At 58.8% G+C, this 19,517-nt stretch overlaps 1 protein-coding gene across 1 annotated transcript in view; it reads left to right on the top strand.

Annotated features, from left to right (window-relative positions):
- The window catches only part of KDM2A (lysine demethylase 2A), a 38,535-nt gene extending 19,324 nt beyond the window's left edge, over positions 1 to 19,211 (top strand). The window contains exons 10-22 of the mRNA XM_032188883.1: positions 552 to 705; positions 2,620 to 2,735; positions 3,861 to 3,987; positions 5,053 to 5,468; positions 12,218 to 12,301; positions 13,310 to 13,576; positions 13,799 to 13,930; positions 14,008 to 14,097; positions 14,947 to 15,659; positions 16,722 to 16,885; positions 17,215 to 17,373; positions 17,526 to 17,741; positions 17,884 to 19,211. Of these exons, the coding sequence (XP_032044774.1) occupies positions 552 to 705; positions 2,620 to 2,735; positions 3,861 to 3,987; positions 5,053 to 5,468; positions 12,218 to 12,301; positions 13,310 to 13,576; positions 13,799 to 13,930; positions 14,008 to 14,097; positions 14,947 to 15,659; positions 16,722 to 16,885; positions 17,215 to 17,373; positions 17,526 to 17,741; positions 17,884 to 18,065 (2,820 nt within the window). The 3' untranslated portion in view covers positions 18,066 to 19,211. The remainder of the gene's footprint in view (positions 1 to 551; positions 706 to 2,619; positions 2,736 to 3,860; positions 3,988 to 5,052; positions 5,469 to 12,217; positions 12,302 to 13,309; positions 13,577 to 13,798; positions 13,931 to 14,007; positions 14,098 to 14,946; positions 15,660 to 16,721; positions 16,886 to 17,214; positions 17,374 to 17,525; positions 17,742 to 17,883) is intronic.
- The last annotated feature ends 306 nt before the right edge of the window (positions 19,212 to 19,517 follow it).

Below are 19,517 nucleotides of genomic sequence, written 5' to 3'. Positions count from 1 at the left end.
GACAACTCCTGGGCAATTATTTCATCCCATCTTTCTCCACTGACTTAGTCTAGGTTCAGGGAAGGCAACAGGCTCTGCCCTACTTAAATAATCCGGGCTTTTCACCCACATCTTGCAAAGGAGATGCAAGGCTCCCCAGTGGTTCTGATAGTTTGTGGCTTCAGTGATTTTCCTCAAAAGATGGGCTAACAGTCTTTGAAGAGCCTATTTGGTGGATGGATATCTACTTGCCCACCTGTACAGCGTGGAGACAGACAAATGCAAATCTCTAGTTCAGTTGTCTCTGAATAACATGGTAGTGTTCAGAAAGGTGCAGGTAAACATATCATTCGTTTCCAAGTACTCTGGTGTCTTCAGTGGGTTTTGCATCTATCAACACTGTCTTTGTAAATAACACCTTACAGGACATCCCAGGCTCAGTCTAGATGTGATGCTTGGTGCATTAAGTTGGGAAGGCCCTTGTTCAGTGGCTTGCCCTCTCAGATGGGACAGCCGTTAGGTCAGTTGACAGGGGATTTCTGCTTACATATATGTATTTTCTTTGCTTGCAGATATTCTGGCTGATCCCTCCTACACCCCAGAACCTGGAGCTCTATGAAAACTGGCTTCTCTCAGGGAAGCAGGGTGACATTTTTCTTGGGGACAGAGTGTCAGAGTGCCAGCGCATCGAGCTCAAGCAGGGCTACACATTTGTCATCCCCTCAGGTACAGTAGGGTGGGCAGTTGCATCCTGGCTTTTGCCAGGGCTATGGCAAGAGGCTGAAACTCCTGGGACACGAGCAGAATCAGAACAGGCAGAACTTAGCTTTCTCCTTCATGAGTAACAGAGAGGGAGATGTTATGGGGCTCTGTCCACTTATTTGTTGGCTCCCGAACCATGGTTGACACAGCACTGTGGATTCCACTCAAGTGACCAGAAAACTCCATCTGGCTCACATCATGCTTGATGAATTACTAAAGGAGGCTTTCTCAGGGCCCATCATGCTGACATGCAGAGCAGCGCGTGTTGATGATAGAGGCTGGCCCAAACAGCACAGCTCCTCTACTTCCTGGCTCTCTTGTGAAATCTCTGCAGAGTTATTTTCAAGTTGTGAAGCAAGAAAGAGAGCCAGTGTGTGTGTTTAGGGAACAAGGTGACTGCTCTGGACATGAGGAAGGATGATGGCTATCTGGGGTACTGGAGACAGGAGAAATAGAAAATGTAGAGCTAGAAGTGGATGTTGGAAAATTCTGAAACCTGATAGGGAGCTGGGAAGTTGTAATGTGGAGAGACTTGCAGGTAACAGCAGAAGGCTTGAGCAAGGAGACTTTGAGGTTGGGAGTGGGAACGCTTTCAAAGCTCTGAGCTGAGGGGTCCAGGGAAAGAAGCAGAACACTGATCCTGGCTCCTTCCCTGAGAGATCCCTCCGTTGTGGTCATAGTTGGCTAAAGCAAGTTAAGGGAAATCTTTAGCCTAACTTGGTTAAGCAAGCAGAATGAATTGGAGGGCATCAACAATGTCTTGTTTGCACAATTAGTGCAGTGCTGTGCTAGAAAGCAGCAAAGCAGAAGCAATGAGGTGGGTGGAACAGCAGCCCGAACCGGGTTGTTCACAAGGACTGGCTCACAGCCTTTCAGGACCTGTGATTTGGACCTGGGATGTCTGTAAAATGTGCTTGCGCTAGGGAATATTCCCTTGTAAGTAGAAGGATTGTTGGACCCCTTTCAAAGCTTCTAATAAAACTGCTTCATAAAAACTTCTTCCATAAGGCTCTCTGATGGCAAAGAATGGTGTAACCTGCTGTTTCCTGCAGCGCAGGAATAAGCTGTGTTGCACACGCATGCTCCTGTAGCTTACAGCAGGACCAGGAGAAGAAAACACCAGGGATTGCACGAGTTACTCATTTGAGTCATGGTACCGTGAACTTCTTTTGAATTGAGTGGCCTTGCTCTAAGGAAAGCCGTGCTGGAATCTGCCAAATTTGGGCTTGTCTGAACTGCTTAGCCTTTAAAATAAGAGTTACTTTTTTATTGTTCTCTGAATTGTTCAACAAACTTTGGAAAACTTTTCTCCTCGCTGCTGGTGTTCTTAGGTCTAATGCAACAAGGAAGCAACTTTGCAGAGACGACAGGGTGACAAAAATCTACGGATAGGAGGTAGATACTGACACACTTACTACCATGGGAAGATGTGAGGCCAGGCCCACAGATGTATTTAAGTGCCTAAATACAAATCTGTCTTTAGCTCGTAAGTGGGTAAAGTGAGCTGAGTATTGAGTAACTCAGCAGTGATGCTTCAGGAGTGCGCATTGTGGTAACACAGCATCAGACCTTGAAGAGCTGGGATCTAGGTGGTCCCGTCCTTGCCTCCTGCTGCCACTTGTACTGGCTGATGTGTGTGGGATCAGTAGCTTGTGTGTGTGTTAGCAGCTACCCTAGGTGTAGGAGTAGTTTAAGGCTGTATCTATCAGAGTAGACTTAGCTGAGTAGCATGGAAGAGGTTGTGCAGTTTGAGAGCCCTTCTCTGAAGATCACAGTTCATAAGAGATTGCAAAGGATTTGAATTAGCAGGGACACGCTTGAGAGACTTTGTCCTGACCTCATTGCTCAGAAGGACTCTTCAAACTCTTTCTGCCCAAGGTTGGATCCATGCTGTGTACACTCCCATGGACACGTTGGTTTTTGGAGGCAACTTCTTGCACAGCTTCAACATCCCTATGCAGCTCCGGATCTACAGCATCGAAGACCGCACACGGGTAAGGAGAGCTGAGAGGATCTGGCCTCCCGGGATGGCAGGGAGGGTGCAGCCAGGAACAGCACAGGCAGGACACTTGCGTCTCCCCCCCTGACAAATTGCTCGAACTCCAGCTGTTCCTTCCTGCTGCCTTCAGTCTGACACTAGGAAACCTTGCAGGGAGCGTGGTGGGAATCTCCCCAGGCAAGGCAGCCAGGGAAGAAGGTGGCAGCAGCATGGTCATGGGAATGCATCCAGCAGACCTTGCCTCTTCCCATACCCAGTTGCCTTCTGCTCCTGTTTGGCATTGATCCTAGAGCTTGATGTGGTAAAAATGACTGAAGTGAAAGGCTTCCTGAGCTCTTGAGCCAAGAACACGGCTGACAAGTGGGTGCTTTCCTTTGCTCCTTGGGGAGGCGTGGGTTTTGCAGCCCTCAGTACCTGCAGAGAAGCCTCAGGATGCACCTGGGCTATGACAGACCCTTGGCCTCTCTGAAAAGGTTCAAGGTGCTGCAGCAGGCAGGAACTGTGGGTTAGCACTTGGATGCCAGGCCAATATTCAAAGGAACCAAGATGCAGGAGGATGGACTGTGTGCCTGCTCCACCCGGGGCTGTGTAGCCTCAGGAAGGTGCGAGGCAGGCAGCAGGGTCAGGGCCATCTGCCTCCATGTGAATTGCCAGCACTGATGGGACAGCCCTGGTGGCCCCACTGTCTAACAGAGCTGACAACTCCTCTTGCAATAGGCCATCCCTTTCTATGTACGTGTACTGGCAGATGCTGTGCTGTGGCTTGGGAAGAGGGCTTGAACCTTTACCTTCAACTGAAACCTCTTGTGGCACCTGCTGTTGTCCTGTACTAGTGAGAAGGAGGCCTGGGGGGGGAAGCACAGCAAAGGGCTGCGACCCTAACAGACAAACAAAATGTTAATGGCTTGCAAGTGCCATTAACAGCAAGTACCTGCTCTCTGCTCTCCTTCCACAAGGAGAGTCACATCCTGCTGCCAGAAGCAGGAATGGTGCTGTTACACGTGTACGTGCATTTCCTGCCCCTCAGGAGGGGATCAGTCTGGTTCGAGGCAGCCAGAGTGGTTTCTGTGCAGCCCTGTGGAGAAGCCAGTCTGAACTGATCCCCTTCCCTCTTTTGCAGGTCCCGAACAAGTTTCGTTATCCCTTCTATTACGAGATGTGCTGGTATGTGCTGGAGCGCTACGTCTACTGTATCACCAGCCGCTCACACCTGACCAAGGACTTCCAGAAGGAATCGCTCAGCATGGGTGAGCCCCTGTTCCTTCCTCACACAGCCCTGCGGGCCCTGCCTGGCTCAGCCGTGTGTTAGGCAGGGAGGGTTATGTGGGAAGAGCAAGGGACTATCACTTCTTCAATTTCACAAGGTGGTTTCTTTGGGTATTTCCTCTCTTTTCCATGTCTGCTCTGCAGAACAGTCAGAGGGCGTTGCAGACTCAACAAAGGTTGTGTGGTTTTTTGTTGCTTTTTTTCTTTTGAGCAAGAAGTCAAAACTAGCCATATGGCTGCTTCCTCCTTTGCCCTTGCAACAGGTTCCTTTCAGCTGTAAAACCAGGACGCAAGTTCCTGGCCTTGGCGGTACACACAAAGCCTTTAACAGAAGAGAGGGAGGACAGCAGCAGTAACCATTGTTTGCTGTGGGCTGCAGGGCTTTAAGGCTTTCTTGCTGATCAGGGCCTTCCTGCATGCAGAGTCTGGAGAGCTATGTCAAGGGGGTCTCTCGCAAAAGGATTATTTGGCTTTATAGCCAACGCAGACAGGGGCCATGCAGTGGTTCAAGAAATGATTTGTTACAGAGACCCTTCAGAGTGGGAGAGAGCTGGATTGCCTCCACCTGGGGGCTGTAAATACCCACTCCTGGGCACATCTCACAGCTAGAGCCCTTTGGCAATGTGGAGAAATCGCTCCCAGCTCCTGTCAGTGTTAGGGGAGGCTTCTTCATTATGCACAACCAGGCTCAGAGACCTCATGGCCATCCAGCAAGTCCACGTCCTCTGTTTCCCATCATGAAGGCAGGGCTGAGGTCTCAAGTCACTCCCAGGACCAGATGGCTGGAGATCCCTAAGCAAATCCAGCCAAATACAGCTCTAATGTCGTTTTCCTGAGGCTTCCCATGCCTGGCTTTTGACAAAACACTCTGGGAATGTGCAAGGGATTTAGCTATCCTTTACTAGCAGCTGTGTCCCCCATCCTTTCTCTGTCATGTCCCGTGTGTGTCTGTTGTTCTAGTGACTGGGGGGATTCCTCTAGAAACGAAATGTCTCCTGCGACTGAGTGACCGGCCACTGTGCTCTTCTCTCACTCTTTCATGGCAGATATGGAGCTGAGCTCCTCAGACTCAGTGAACATGGAGGAGGAGGAGGAGGAAGAGGAGGATGCAGCAGGGAAGGAACCCAGGCGACCAGTCACAAGGCGGTCTGTTCTCACCAGCCCCGTAGCCAATGGTGCCAACGTGGACTACGATGAACTGGGCAGGAGCTGTCGGAGCAGCCTGACAGGTCTGAAGAAGAGCCCTTCCATGGACTCTTCCGACTCCAGCCGGGGCTCCCAAAACGGCCAGGCCTGGGACCCCCACGGCGGCAGCCCGCGCAAGAACAGGAGGGTGCACCTGACGCAGTTCGAGCTGGAGGGGCTGCGCTGCCTGGTGGACAAACTCGAGTCGCTCCCCCTGCACAAGAAGTGTGTTCCCACTGGCATCGAAGATGAGGACGCCCTCATTGCTGATGTCAAGGTATGTAGGCGTGAGGAAGCCACAAGTGCTGCCGTTCCTCGGGACTGCCAGGGTGTCCCCGCTTCCTGGTGGCATCGGAGGTGGAAAGGTGACCCTGGACTTACCCTGGTGCTGGCGTAGGGGTTGATGTGTCCGCAGGCTCACAGATCTCTTCCTCCACTACCTGAGGCTAATGTCACAGCAGCTGATGCTGAGGGACAGCCCTAGCTTGGATTTTGGGTTGGGATTAGCAGGAGCAACAACTGCTCTTGGCCAACATGGCCAAGAGTCTTCTGGGCCCTGCCTGTGTCCCTTACAGGTGTTAGTGCTTGTTCAGTGTGACTTATTTCCAGGTCTGGCTCAGGCCTCCTTAGGCTGCTGGATGCTGAGCCCTTTCCTTGCCCCAGGTGGATTTGGCCTTGTTTCTTAGGGTGCTTTGCAGGGTATGATCTTGGGTTCCGTGAGAACCTTTGTCCTGCTCTACAACCTGTGCTGACTCCATGAATCCCAGAATATCCCATGTTGGAGGGGACCCACAAGGATCATAGAGTCCAGCTCCTTGGTGTTTTAGCCCTTTCAGCACTAAGGTGGGAATTTCAGCCTTGTTCTACCTCAGAAATCCATTTTGGGTATGCAAGTCCATGGGGCCAGATGGGATCCTCCTGAGGGTACTGAGGGAGCTAATGGAATTGCTCACCAAGCCGCTTTCCGTCACTTAGCAGCAGTTCTGGCTATCCAGGGTGGCCCCAGTTGACTGGCAACTAGCAAATGTGATACCCACCTACAAGAAGGGCTGGAGGGAGGGTCTGGGCAACTACAGGTCCGTCAGTCTGACCTCTTATGCTGGGGAAATTCATGGAGCAGCTTAGCTTGAGTACAGTCACATAACGCTTACAGGACACCCAGGTGATCAGGCCCAGTCAGCATGGGGTTATCAAAGGCAGGTCCTGCTTCACCAACCCAATCTCCTTCTACCACAAGGCGACGTGCTCAGTAGATGAGGGAAAGGCTGTGGATGTGGTCTATAGACTTCAGAAAGGCTTTTGACACCATTTCTGAAGCATTTTCCTGAAGAACCTGGCTGTTCAAGGCCTAGACGGGAGTACACTTTGTGAGGTTTAAAACTGGCCGGGTGGCCAGGCCCAGAGGGTCGTGGCTCGGTGCTGGGTCCAGTTCTCTGTAATATCTTCCCCAATGATCAGACAAGGGGATCGCGTGCACCCTCAGCAAGCTGGCCAAGGACACCAAGGTGGGCAGGAGTGTTGATGTGCCTGAGGGCAGGAAGGCTCTGCAGAGGGACCTGGAGCGATGGGCCGAGGCCAACTGGACAAGTTTCAACACGGCCAAGTGCCGCATCCTGCACGTGGGGCACAACAACCCCGTGCAAGGTTGCAGGCTGGGAGCAGAGTGGCTGGAAAGCTGCCTGGAGGGAAGGGAGCTGGGGGGATTGGTTGGCAGGTGGCTGAACAGGAGCCAGCGGTGTGCTCAGGTGGCCAAGAGGCCAACAGAGTCCGGGCTAGTGTCAGAAGTGGTGTGGCCAGCAGGGAGAGGGAAGTGATTGTCCCCCTGTACTCGGCCCTGGTGAAGCCACACCTTGAGTACTGCTGGGCCCCCAACGTAAGAAGGACATGGATGTATTAGAATGAGTCCAGAGGAGGGCCCCATCCCTGGAAGTGGTTAAGGCCAGGCTGGATGGGGCTTTGAGCAACCTGGTGTAGTGAGAGGTGTCCCTGCCCATGGCGAGGGGTTGGAATCAGATGATCTGTAAGGTCCTTTACGATTTCCAACATAAACTGTTCTGTGATTGTGATTTTAGTCCCTCAAACCATGGTTACTTCCTGTTCCCTTCCTTGCTAATGGGGATCTGTTCAGCTGGCTGCCTGTACTGACAGCCATGGCTGTACCCTGGTCTGTGCTGTTGTTTCTATTTGCAGTCTACAGACTTTACAGGGCATTTGGTGAAACTGATGCTGTGCTGGGAGCAGCAGGGTGCAGCTCGGGGCCCTGGCGCCTGAGCCTTGCAGGCACCACTGGTGCCTGGCTGCAGCAGCAAGCATGGGTGCTGTTAGGGAGCTGCAGCTCTGTTCTCATGTGGGTTTTTCAAGCATGCTGTGCTGTGGCCTTGGGAGCACGCAGAGTGTTTCACCCTTGGACCCAGCAAGGGGAACTGGTGTGTTGCGCCGTGTGTCTGAGGCAGAGCCTTCGAGGTTGTCAGAGCTGAGCTGGGTTTGGGACTTGTGCAGGGGAAGCTTCCCTGAGACCCACGGGCCCCGTGCCCAGCTGGCAGGTGAGCTGGGGGTGGAAGTCACTGCAGAGCTGCTCAGGCTCCCCTGAAGGCCTCGCTCCCTAATGCCAGCTGTCCTCTGGGTTCAAAAGCACGCTGAGGTGCAAGGGCTGGTCCCTCGGGACTGACAGCATCACAGGTCAAACCTGTTACAGGGTGCCCACATGGCACAAAAATCCTTAGTCATCAGCTGTTTGGGTCATGTTTCTCATGCAGATTCATGTACAACTCCCTCCTCTGACAACCTCAGCGCTCTCACGCGGTACCTGGGCAGTGTGAGCTCAGCCCTTCCTGCTGAGATGCCTGGCGGGTCTCATTCTGGTGCTCCTGCCCTCCTGTGCCACCCACGCTGCCATGGTGCAGGTGGGATCCCTCATGCTGCACCCTGGGCCTGGGTCTCTTCTGGTCTGGAGCTTGTTTGAATTCCTCTGCTGTGTCTCTTTATGCGCTGGTAGAGAGCTAGAGCCTAATCCGGTTTGAGTGCCTTAACTTGGAAACGGTCAGCAGCACCTCCCTGCATCCCCAGCATCTGAGCCTGCCTCTGGGGCCGTCGTTCGGTAGCAGGTACTTGTACCCTTACATTCCCAGCAGAATTGATGGAGGGGAGCACAGAACCAAGGTGATTTTGGCACTTACCAACTTTGCTGCCATCGCTGGGTAGCTGCCTCCCAGTTAGGGAGATGCGTTGTGGACAGCTCCCGTGGCTCTTGGAGTACCTGGAGGTGGCACAAGGAACGTGGCTGCTCTGAGGCTAGGACAAAGCTGGAATCTGTCACCCGAAAGAGCAGGATGGGGCTGCTGAGAGCATCAGGCTGCAAGCTCTGGGCTTTTGCCACTGCCTCTTGTCCTGAACTCATGGTCATCGCACACCTGTGTGCTGGGCCACGTGAAGAACTGTGCTTCTGCATCCTGCCGTGAGCTGAGCCTGGAGCTGCAGCATAGTGGGACCTGACACTGTGTGCGACAAAGCTATGCTGCCAGCCAGAGGAACTGTCCATCCACTGAAACCCACCCCAGCCGAGGCTGCATCAGGCACTGCGAGTAGGAAGAAAAGCAGCACGTTGCCACCTCTACCTCCACCAGAACCTCCTAGCTTTGCCTGCCACGTCCCTTGGACTGCTCCTGGTAACACCAAGTTGCTGCCTTCTGCTCCTTCTGCTCTGCCGTGGCTTAAATGCGAGGGCCTGCAGAAATCAGTGACTTCTAGCACTGCCTCAGGAGCAGATCTGCTTTTGGGGAATGAAGTTGACACACAATCACCTTCTAGCACCGAGCCTTGCTGAAAAATCTCCTTGAGTTTGGTGATGTCTCCGTTCATGGCCTGGACTGGAGTCACTGGATCATTGGCAAAGAGGGGATGTGTGAGAGGTCTTACCACCTTCAGGCTGCTTCTGTCCATTGCTCCTGACCTAGCTTGGGGTGTGCTGCTTTCCCTCACTTAGATTTCAGGGGAGCAGGCTCCTTCTGCAGCTCAGCTGTCTCTGGAGTGGCTGGACTTGGTGCTGGCTGGCTGCGGGCAGGCTGAGTCCCTGCCTGAGCTCTTACCTTGCTGCAGTGCTGCCAAGCCCCGTGGCCTCAGGAACAGTCACAAACTGGCTGCATTTGGGTTCTGCCTGGCAGCACTGGAGCACCAGGCATTACAAAAATAAGTCTCTCTCCCAAAACTGAGGATCCTGTCTCCAGAATCTCTCCTTACAGCCTCTGGTCTGGCTTCCCACATACCTGGCTCAGTGTTGCACAGTCTTTCGGTATCAGAGACAACATCTCACTCTTCTGCCAGGTCTGTTCCTCCCATGGGTCACGTCTGTTCCCAAGACAGTTTGGTTTTCCATCTGCTTTTGTCAAAGAGAAGCAGTGAACATGGCAGCTTGCTGAAACCCAGAAGATGTAAAAAGTGCTGATGAGCAACCTTGGGAGGGGTGCGTGGTCTCGGGGCACTCCATGGGGAGTGTCTGCCCCATCCCTGCTTCGTGCAGGTGCTGGGAGGCTGAGAGGACTCGGTGAGGAACAGGGGCTGCTGCCACCAGGGCTGCACGGTGAAGGGTCGGGGTGGCCGGTGAGCTGTGGTGGGAAGGCAGTGCTGGCCCCGCTCCTGCCTGCAGGTGAGGTGAGATGAAAGCACAGCGTGAAGCATGCATGGGCTGCTTTGAAATGCGTGGGTATGGCTTTCAGGGCAGAGTTGGCAGTTCTCATGGAGCTAGCTGGGCCCGAGTCCCTGCTGTCCTGCCCGAGCAGAGGTGACCTCTGCGTGCCATTCCCTGTGCTTGACTTTGGCGGTGCCCTGGGCCCCGCACCCTGCCTTGGAGCACGGCTCCGGAGGTGGAGGCAGCGCAGGCAGCGGGGTTAGGTCCATGCACAACTTGTTCCTTGGGCTGTTCGGGGCCGGGATGGATGAGAGCCGGAGGTGCTTGCAGGTGACAACGAGGTGTGGGAGCGGTGCTTTCGGGGGGCTCGCTTTATGTAAAAGCTTCCTCCACTTTAATCGCGGGGGGCTGGAGCGAAGCGGGGGGCTCTGCTGGGGCTGCCGAGGGGGGACCTCGCTGCACCCAGCGGGGGCTCGTCCCCCTCTAGCGGCGAGCTCGGCGGTGCCTTTGGGACTCCGGCAGCTCCCAAACTTAGCCGCTGCGCGTCGGGGGGTGGGGGGGGGATGCGGGCACGGCCCCCCTCTTCGGGGAGCTCTCTCCCGGGGCACCTCCAGCACGGGACGCGCAGAAGCGCCCCGGAGGAGACAAAAGAAGGGCTCCGGGGGGGGGTTGCCCACGAGCGGGGCTCCGGCTCGGCCCGGCCCAGCCCGGGGGGGGCCGCCCCGTTCCTCCGGTTGCGGTGGCGGCGGGCGGGGGGGGGGCCGCGCCGCCGGGGCCCCTGCGCCAATCCGCGCGGCGCCGCCGCCGAGCCGGCCCCTCCCGGCGCTGCAGCAGAACGGCTCTGCCCTCTCGGCTCGCTCCTTCTCTCTCTCCTGCCATCTTCCCGTTGCAAAGCATTGCTGGGAACCGCATGTGGGTGACGCAGCAGCATTGTTTCGGGCTCAGGAAGCTGCCGCCGCTGCCCCAGGGCTCGGGAGGAGCACGCGGCCGGCGGGGCGGCTGCCGGAGCCGGGGAGGAGCCGGGGGGGCTCGGGGCGGGGGGCGCGGCCGCGCTCCCGGCCATGTCCCTGAGGAGCCGGGGGCCGGAGCGGGGCCGCACGCTCTGAGCCGGGCCCCGGCGGGGGCCGGGGGGAGAGGGGGGGGCGGCCCCGAAGCTCGCGGCGCAGGCACCGAAACAAAGAGGGCTCGGCAAACTTCGCCCCGGAGTCGCGGCAGCCCCAGAGGCGCAAGGTCAGGCAGCTGGCACGGCTCGCGGGCTGGGGAGGGGACGCGGGGCTCTGCGACCCGGGGATCCCCAGCTTCCCCTCGCCCCCCCCCACCCACCCCCGGTGTCCCGGGCTGGCTCCTGGACTCACCTCTCCCCTCCCCGTCCCCCGGGCGTGCTGGCTGCCACCCAGCTCTCCTGGCCGGGGCGGTGCGCGGCATGGCACGGCGTGCTCGGAAGGTCCCCTCCCTACTGCCTGCCCCCGGGGGGGTTGAGGCGACCCGCACCCGTCCTGGCTTCCATCCATCTGCAGCCCGAGGACCCTGGCACCCCCAATGAGTGACCCCCCCCTTCCCTCCCCACCAGTTTGGAGCGTGCCTGAGCCCCCGCTGGGCCCCAGGCACGGGGAGACTGCGGTTCCCTGCGCACACGTGTGCGCGCGCACCCTGGGTCCCCGACCTCTCCTTCCAGCCCGTGTTCAGGGCCGGCTGGCTGGGAGGCGGAAGGTCTGCAGGCAGCGTGCTGGGGAGCTGGGGGAGGCCGCAGCTTCCTGCCACCCCCAGAGCAGGGCGGGGGACGCGGTGCTGGAGCCAGCCCCAGTGTGCGGCCAGCTCCCGGGGACACTCGGCCACACGCAGCCCCGTGCAGGGATGCCGGCAGGAGGCTGCCGCTCACGTAGCCATGGTGACACCGAGTAAATAAAGCACCTTTTGCAGCGGGTGGGCTCGGTGGGGAGGGGGCTGCAGGCAGGGGGCCTGCAGAGGCAGCGCGTCCAGCTGCCAATGCCACCGGGGAGCCGCTCCCGGGCTCGCACCAGGCTGCAGAGGGCTGCCGGGGGCACAGCAGCTGCGGGGGGCAGCGAGGGACCCGCTCGCTTCCTCCCCCGTGAATCCTGCTGGATTGCAAGAGCTCGGCGCTCTCTCCCAGCCACCACGCAGCGCGGGGCCTCGGGGCTGAAATGCAGTTGATGAAAGCATTCGTGCACGTCGACTCGACAGAGCTTGTCTGTAATGTGGGGAGGGCTCGCTGCTCACGGCTGTGGGTGGAAGAGGGTTCCTTCCGTGCCATGTTTGAAGCACGCTGGCCTTGGCATCCGGTCAGAGCCTGCCTGGCTGACAGGAGCATTGTTTTGCTCTGCTCACACCTGTCCTTTTTGTCTCTTTTTCTTTCCTCCTCCCACCCTCCCTCTCCCCATCAGCTGCTGCTAGAAGAATACGCAAACAGCGACCCCAAACTGGCACTTACAGGCGTCCCCATCGTCCAGTGGCCCAAGAGAGATAAGGTAAGTGCTGCAAGGAGAGACAGGGGTGGCTGTTGCTGGAGGGTACCACGTGCAGTTTGGCCTGTTACCTGCTGTGCAGCTGGGGTGCAGTGGTGCAACCTCTGCGCCTCCCTCGGGAGCCCGTGGGCAGTGGGGGAGCGCAGCAGGGCGCAGGGTTCAGCTGCCTCTGCAGCCCTGTGGGCAGAGCTGTGTGCTCGCAGCTGCAGAGGTCTCCAGCTGCACTGGTGCTGGGGGCAGCCCCGGCTGCTCTGCATTCTGTAGCTGTGCTCAGAGGGGCTGGAGTTTGGTGTTTTTGGGGGGTGGTTGCTGGAGGGACCTTGCACTGAAGCTCTCAGTTTGCTGAGGGCGGCCTGGATGGCGTTTCAGGGGACAGCATCGCTGTTGTGTTGCCTGAGAGGTGAAGGGTGAGGTGTGGGTGTGAGATCAGCAGCTCCCCTGCCTGCTCGGCGGGCAGGCTGGCCCCTCACTGCTAGGTGGGTGTGTGCCAGGGCTTGTGCCCCCATCAGCACACTGCCCGTGCTGCAGTGCATCGCAGACAGCTTTTCTGGAGATATTTCCATGCTTTGGGTGCAGCACTCAAATGCTTGGCATACCCGCAGCTCTGTCCTTGCGCTGGCCTTTTGGGTGTACGTGATGTCACAGCCATTCCCAGGAGGATGCCACAGCCAGCAGTGAGTTTGCTGCTGGGACGCAGTGGGGCAGATGTCTGCTGAGGAGCTGCGCCTTCCCACCCGTGCCCTGAGCAGGAACTGGTTGCTCTCAGCACACCTTGGGCTGGCAGCAGGGGTGACGGGAGCACCACTTGCAGAGCTGAGCCCCATCCCCGTGAGGCTGGCAGAGGAACCTGGCTGCAGAGACAGGACGAGCTCTCTGTCCACGGGGAAGCGAGGGAGCGGGGTTGCTCCCTGCATGCGACTGGAGGTCACAGAGGGCAAAACCAGAAGCTTGCAGGTCCGAACAGAGTGCCGCCATCCGCCCTTCTCATGCTTCTCTCTTTTCTGTTACCAGCTAAAGCTGCAGGCACGGCTGAGGGTCCGTCTGCCCACCATCCCCATCACCAAGCCTCACACCATGAAGCCAACGCCCCGCCCGACCCCCGTCAGGCCCACCGTCTCTCCCATCGTGTCGGGTGCCCGGCGGAGGCGCGTGCGGTGCCGGAAATGCAAGGCCTGCATGCAAGGCGAGTGTGGCATGTGCCACTACTGCAGGGACATGAAGAAGTTTGGCGGGCCTGGTCGCATGAAGCAGTCCTGCGTCCTCCGGCAGTGCTTAGCGGTGAGTCTGTAGCCTGATCCTTTTCTCCAGAGGCCGCCGCAGCCTGGCAGCAGCTCTGCGGGGCTGGTCAGGGAGAGGGTAGTGGCCAAGTTTGATTCCTGGGGAGAAGTTGGCCCCTTCCCTATTGTTTGGGTGGTGAGGGAAGGGAGGAAAAGGTAGAGGAGGAGGAGGGGGGGAGGCTATCCTTCCTTGCCCTGGTATCACCCCTGCTTTCCTTTGTAGCCCAGGCTGCCTCACTCGGTCACGTGTGCACTTTGTGGGGAGGTGGATCAGAATGAGGACTCGCAGGACTTCGAGAAGAAGCTCATGGAGTGCTGCATCTGCAACGAGATTGTTCACCCTGGCTGCTTGCAGGCAAGTAGCACGTGTGCCAGGGCTGAGCAGGGCTGGGCTGCGGGAAAGGGCGCTGCTGATTGTGCTCTGCTTTGCAGATGGATGGAGAAGGACTGCTCAACGACGAGCTCCCCAACTGCTGGGAATGTCCCAAATGCTACCAGGGTGACGACGCGGAGAAGGGCCAGGTAGGAGGCGAGCAGTACCGGGGTAGGGGAGGTCAGGCCGTGCATCGTCCATCTCACTGCATCCTGCCGTGGGTAGGCAGGACTCGGGCCATCAGGAGCAGAGTGGTGGCCTAGAGGTGCAGACAGGCTTGTGGGGTGGGCTGGAGGCTGGCAGGCACCAGCCCCGACCAGGGGATACCAGCTGGGCAGCAGCAAGGCCATTCAGTAGTGACCTGCAGGGGTGGTTACACTGCTGCAGCACATCTCTGGGGCCTGCAGTGGGGCAAGCTGACAGCCCCTGCTCTGTCTGCGGGTCCTAGAGAGCTCATCAGCGCACCAAGGCCAGGTTCCCACAGAAGCAGCGAGGTTGGCTGGGTCCTTCGGTCAGACGGCGAGTGGGCTGCCTGCGGTGGCAGCAGTTCCGCTGGCACCTGCCAGCACTGCCCAGGAGGCCAGCCTACGGTCACCACGTCCCCCGTAGGACTGTGTCCACCACCGCAGATGGAAGCGGTGCAGCCAAGGCAAGCCAGGCTGGGGGAGGCTGCAGCACCTTCACGTTCTGGGTGATGCGCGTGCTGGGGGTGCACATCTGAGTGGCTCCTGGGTCCCCCGGCACTTCAGGTGGGCACGATGAGCACCTCTTGTCCCAGTGTCTTGTGCTGAGCTGTGACCGGGGAGTCTCTGCTGCAGGAGGTAGGGGATTGATTGTTAGGCACAGAGCGGAGGCCACCCCAACCTCGGAGGACACTGCTGCTGCAAGGGGTGGAGATGTTGGTTGCTGGTGTGAGTGGAAGAGGAGAGCAGGCGTGTTCCCCAGGTGCAGTGTGGCCCCACCCCTGCTAACTTGCCACCCGTCCCGCTTCCCTGCAGAAGCGCAAGGTAGAGGAGAGCGACGATGACACGGCGCAAGCCAAGGTGCTGCGGCCCCTGCGGAGCTGCGAGGAGCCCCTCACCCCTCCACCCAACTCGCCCACCCCCATGCTGCAGCTGATCCACGACCCGGCGTCCCCACGAGGCATGGTGACGCGTTCGTCCCCCGGGGCCGGCCCCAGCGACCACCACAGCGCCAGCAGGGACGAGCGCTTCAAGCGGCGGCAGCTGCTGCGGCTCCAGGCCACCGAGCGAACCATGGTGCGGGAGAAGGAGAACAACCCCAGCGGCAAGAAGGAGCTGTCGGAGGTGGAGAAGGCCAAGCTGCACGGCTCCTACCTCACCGTGACGCTCCAGCGCCCCACCAAAGACGTCCACGGCACTTCTATTGTCCCCAAGCTGCAAGCCATCACAGCCTCCTCCGCCAACCTGCAGCACTCTCCCCGCGTGGTCATGCGCCACGCGCCAGCCAGGATGCCCCCCCGGGGCGGTGGGGAGGACGAGCTGGCTGCCGAGGAAGAGGAGGAGGAGGACGATGAAGATGACGAGAACGCGGAGGAGGGGGGGGTGGCCCGCCTCAACGGCAGAGGGGGCCGGGCGCAGGAGGGCGAGGAGAGCTGGATGCAGCGCGAGGTCTGGATGTCCGTCTTCCGCTACCTCACTCGCAGGGAGCTCTGCGAGTGCATGCGGGTGTGCAAGACCTGGTACAAGTGGTGAGTGTGGGGGCACAACGGGCAGGGGCAGCGCCGCCTGGACCGCTCGTGTCCTGATCCTAACAGGCAGCCGGAGAGAGGAAGCGGGGTGGCATCCTGCTCCCTGCGCTGCTGGTGCCTCCCTCCCCTCCCCTCCCCTCCCCTCCCCATCTCTAGTTTTTGCCAGGCAGCATCACCCTTGGGCCCTGTGGCAGCCCTGCTGCCCCTTCCACGTGTGCGTTGGTCTTGGCTGCCCCCCTCTAGCGCCTTCCTCCTGTCCCATCCATCAGAAGATGGCCGCAGGGTGTCCCCTGTGTCCCCCACGGTGTCCTGGCGAGGTGTTAATGCCCTCTCCTCTCCCACCGCCCTGCGTGCTCCTTGCCCTTCCCGGCCCCACAGCGCAGGCTGAGGCAGAGATGGGTTTGCTGCCTGGAAGCGCCTCGGGGGGCGCAGGCCTGAAGACAATGCTGGCAGTGGGACAGCTGTGGATGGAGGGCTTGGGAACAGATGGGGATGGGGAACCGGGAGGCTTCTAACTGCTGAGAGTGGGAATGGCTCGGTGGGAAGGGGCTGTCCCGCTTTGATCAGCGGGCATGGTGTGCCCTGGCAGCTGGAGGAGGGCGTCCCCTCCCCTGCCGCCGGTGTGGCAGCTCTAGAGGCAGGGAATGCACTGGGTCCTCAGGCTCCTGGGAGAGAGGAATAGTTTGTGCCACATCCAAGCTCTCTTGTGGCTCTTGGTGAAGCAGAGAGCATTGCCAAGGCCATGGGGTGGGACCAGGCTGAGCATTTTGCCTGCTGGGAGCAGGGAGGCTGAAGATATTTGCCCCAGCAGGGGAGCACCCAGGGGGGAGCAAGCAGGCTGGCAGCTGCCATATGGAGTCTTGTTACGTGGCAGCAAAATGCTGCTGGGGCTGTTCTGGGCATCCCTGGGTGGCCGCACATCCCCACACGTCTGGGGAACCCTGACAAATTGGGAAGAACGGCTTTGTGCTGCAGCCAGGGCTGTGCCAGGGCCGGGGTCCTCCCGGATTTATGGCCTCTCCCACCACAGCGCTCAACTCCCAACCTTGTGCTCGTCCCCAGGTGCTGTGACAAGAGATTGTGGACAAAGATAGATTTGAGCAGGTGCAAGTCCATCACCCCCCAGGCACTGAGCGGCATCATCAAAAGACAGCCAGTCAGCCTTGACCTCAGCTGGACCAATATCTCCAAAAAACAGCTCACGTGGCTTGTCAACAGGCTGCCAGGTGAGTGTGGGCCAACGAGGGGTCCCTCGCCCCTGCCGCCAGCCGGCGCTGAGGCTTCCCAACAGCCAGACCACGCTGAGAGGTGGGCTCTGCAACCCTGGCACCCGCCGCTGGGAGAACCCCTGCGTGTCTGGATCCTGTCGCCTGGGGAGCAGCCGATAGGGATGTGGTTTCCTGTGTCTGTTCAAACTGCTCCTGCATGGAGCGTGGCTCCACGTCCCACCCCAGGCAGGGAGGGAGCCGCTTCCTCCTGCGCCTGGAGAAAGGGCGGTGGCTTGAGATACCTCAGAGCGGGCAGAGCCCGGCTGACTTGTTGCCTCTCCCGGCAGGCTTGAAAGACCTCATCTTGGCGGGCTGTTCCTGGTCTGCAGTCTGTGCTCTCAGTACCTCCAGCTGCCCCCTTCTCAGGACCCTCGATCTTCGGTGGGCAGTAGGAATCAAGGACCCTCAGATCCGGGACTTGCTCACGCCTCCAACAGACAAACCCAGTAAGCTGCTGCCGCGGGGCAGGGGCGAGCGAGCCGGAGAAGGGTGACGCGCTCGGGCACGGGGCAGGGAGGCAGTGCTGGATCTGGAGCGTCCCAGCCCAGCAGGGCAGAGCTCTGCGCGTCCGTGCTCAGCTTCTCCCCTCCCTTTGCAGGTCAGGACAATCGCAGCAAACTCCGCAACATGATCGACTTCCGGCTCGCCGGCCTGGACATCACCGACGCCACGCTGCGGCTGATCATCCGCCACATGCCCCTGCTCTCCCGCCTCGACCTCAGCCACTGCAACCACCTTACAGACCAGTCGGCCAACCTCCTCACGGCCGTGGGTTCTTCCACGCGCAACTCCCTCACCGAGCTCAACATGGCAGGTGGGTACATGGGGCTGGGGGCAGCCTGGCTGCCTGGGCTCGGCATCGCAAAGTGGCTTCTTCCTCCCCAACCTGACGTGGGAGCTCAGGGCCGGGTTCACGGAGGCATCGCAGCTCACCTTTCCTCTCCTCTCCCCCACAGGCTGCAATAAGCTGACGGATCAGGCCTTGCTGTACCTGCGCCGCATCTCCAACGTCACCCTAATTGACCTGCGAGGTTGCAAACAGATCACCCGCAAAGCCTGTGAGCACTTCATCTCGGACCTGTCCATCAACAGCCTCTACTGCCTGTCCGATGAGAAGCTGATCCAAAAAATCAGCTAGAGACCCTCCCCCAGGCAGACTGAGGAGAAGGATAAGAGCCCAACCCACCCCTCTTGGAGAGCCGCTCCTCCACATCCCCACCTTGCCCTCTGTGTCCTGCTGTTGCCTCCCACCTGACTTGGCAGGCAGGGCCGCTGCTGGCCTCGCTCCACCGTCCTTCCTCCTTCTCCCCCTGGGACTTCCACCGATGAAGATGTCCCGCCAGGCTGGCCAGTACCAGAGGAGGAACGGGCAAATGGCAGGGAGCCTCGGCGTGGAGGCTGGCCGCTCTTAAGGTGGAGGTTGTCACAGAGATCTCTGTGCAGAGAAACGGGGCCCCCTCTTCCCCCTGCTTTTCCCCTCCTCCCTGCCATCTCCTTGCCTTGAAACACTTGTCACTTCCCTGGTAGCACAAAGCTCGAGGGTCAAGGTCTCTCCAAGGAAGAGGGAGCGGAGCTGGAACAAACCCTCCCTGTCTGTGCCACCACCAGCTCGTTGCTCGCCCTGCTCTCTCAGCCCCACTAATTACGGTTTTCCTTGTCTGACTGCGGGGGCTGTGATCGAGTTCCCCTCCTTCTCCCCCCACTCTTGTGCGTCTGGGTGGCTCTTTTGGTGTCAAGGGCAGGAGCTCTGCAGCCAGGGGCTGGCAGCTTCTCCAGCCACGGGGCTGGAAGCAGAGGCTCTACGGGCCGTTCTCCCCCTGCCCCAGGGGGTGAGGCCGGGGACAGCGCTTCCACGCTGGGGCGGTGGCAGCTTTTTTGGAGCACCGCGTGTCCCGAGGCAGCCCCGCACTGGGGCCGGGCACTGGCTGGGAGCAGGGGAGAAACAACAGGTACATCAGAGCTCAGGGAGGACCCAGAGCAGCAGCTGAGGGTGAGTGAGCACATTGGGGGGGACGGGAGCTGCCTCCTCTTCCTCCCCAGCTCCCTGCGCGTGGCCCAGACTCACGAAGCACTCTGGGGCCGCACCAGCCAGAGGGGCGACAGCTGCTCTGTCTGCCCAGGGCATTTCAGCCTGGGACTGAACTGGCACAAACGCCCCGTTGCATTGTCCTCTCCTTTCCCCCACCCCATTTTAGCTGCCGTTTTTCCTTTGCAATGAATGGTTGGTCCAAAGAACCTCTCTCTCGGGCAGCAGAGAGCTTTTTGCACTTTAAAAAAAAAAAAAAAAAAAAAAAGAAAAAAAAAATAAAAAAAAAAACAAGGAAAAAATAAAAAAAAAAAAAAAAAAAAACAAAAAAGCAAGAGGTGAAAAAAAAAAAAAAAAAGGTTGGAATCTTCTTTTGGGTCACTATTTTCTTTCCCTCCCTGCCCTGCCTGTGCCTGGACGTTCCCCATCTCCCCGGTGCCTGGCTGCCTCCCCCCTTGCGGCGTGCGCGGCCGGCACAAGGCAGCCCCCGTGTGCCTCCGCTCCCCAGCCCTGAGGAGCGCCGAGGGGTAGGGATGGGGCAGAAGCAATAAGGGAGGAGAAGCA

This window comes from Aythya fuligula, chromosome 5 (assembly GCF_009819795.1).
Source record: "Aythya fuligula isolate bAytFul2 chromosome 5, bAytFul2.pri, whole genome shotgun sequence".
Classification (NCBI taxonomy): domain Eukaryota; kingdom Metazoa; phylum Chordata; class Aves; order Anseriformes; family Anatidae; genus Aythya; species Aythya fuligula.
The sequence above is the reverse complement of the archived record's forward strand: the minus strand, read 5'-3'. Positions and strand labels throughout refer to the sequence as shown.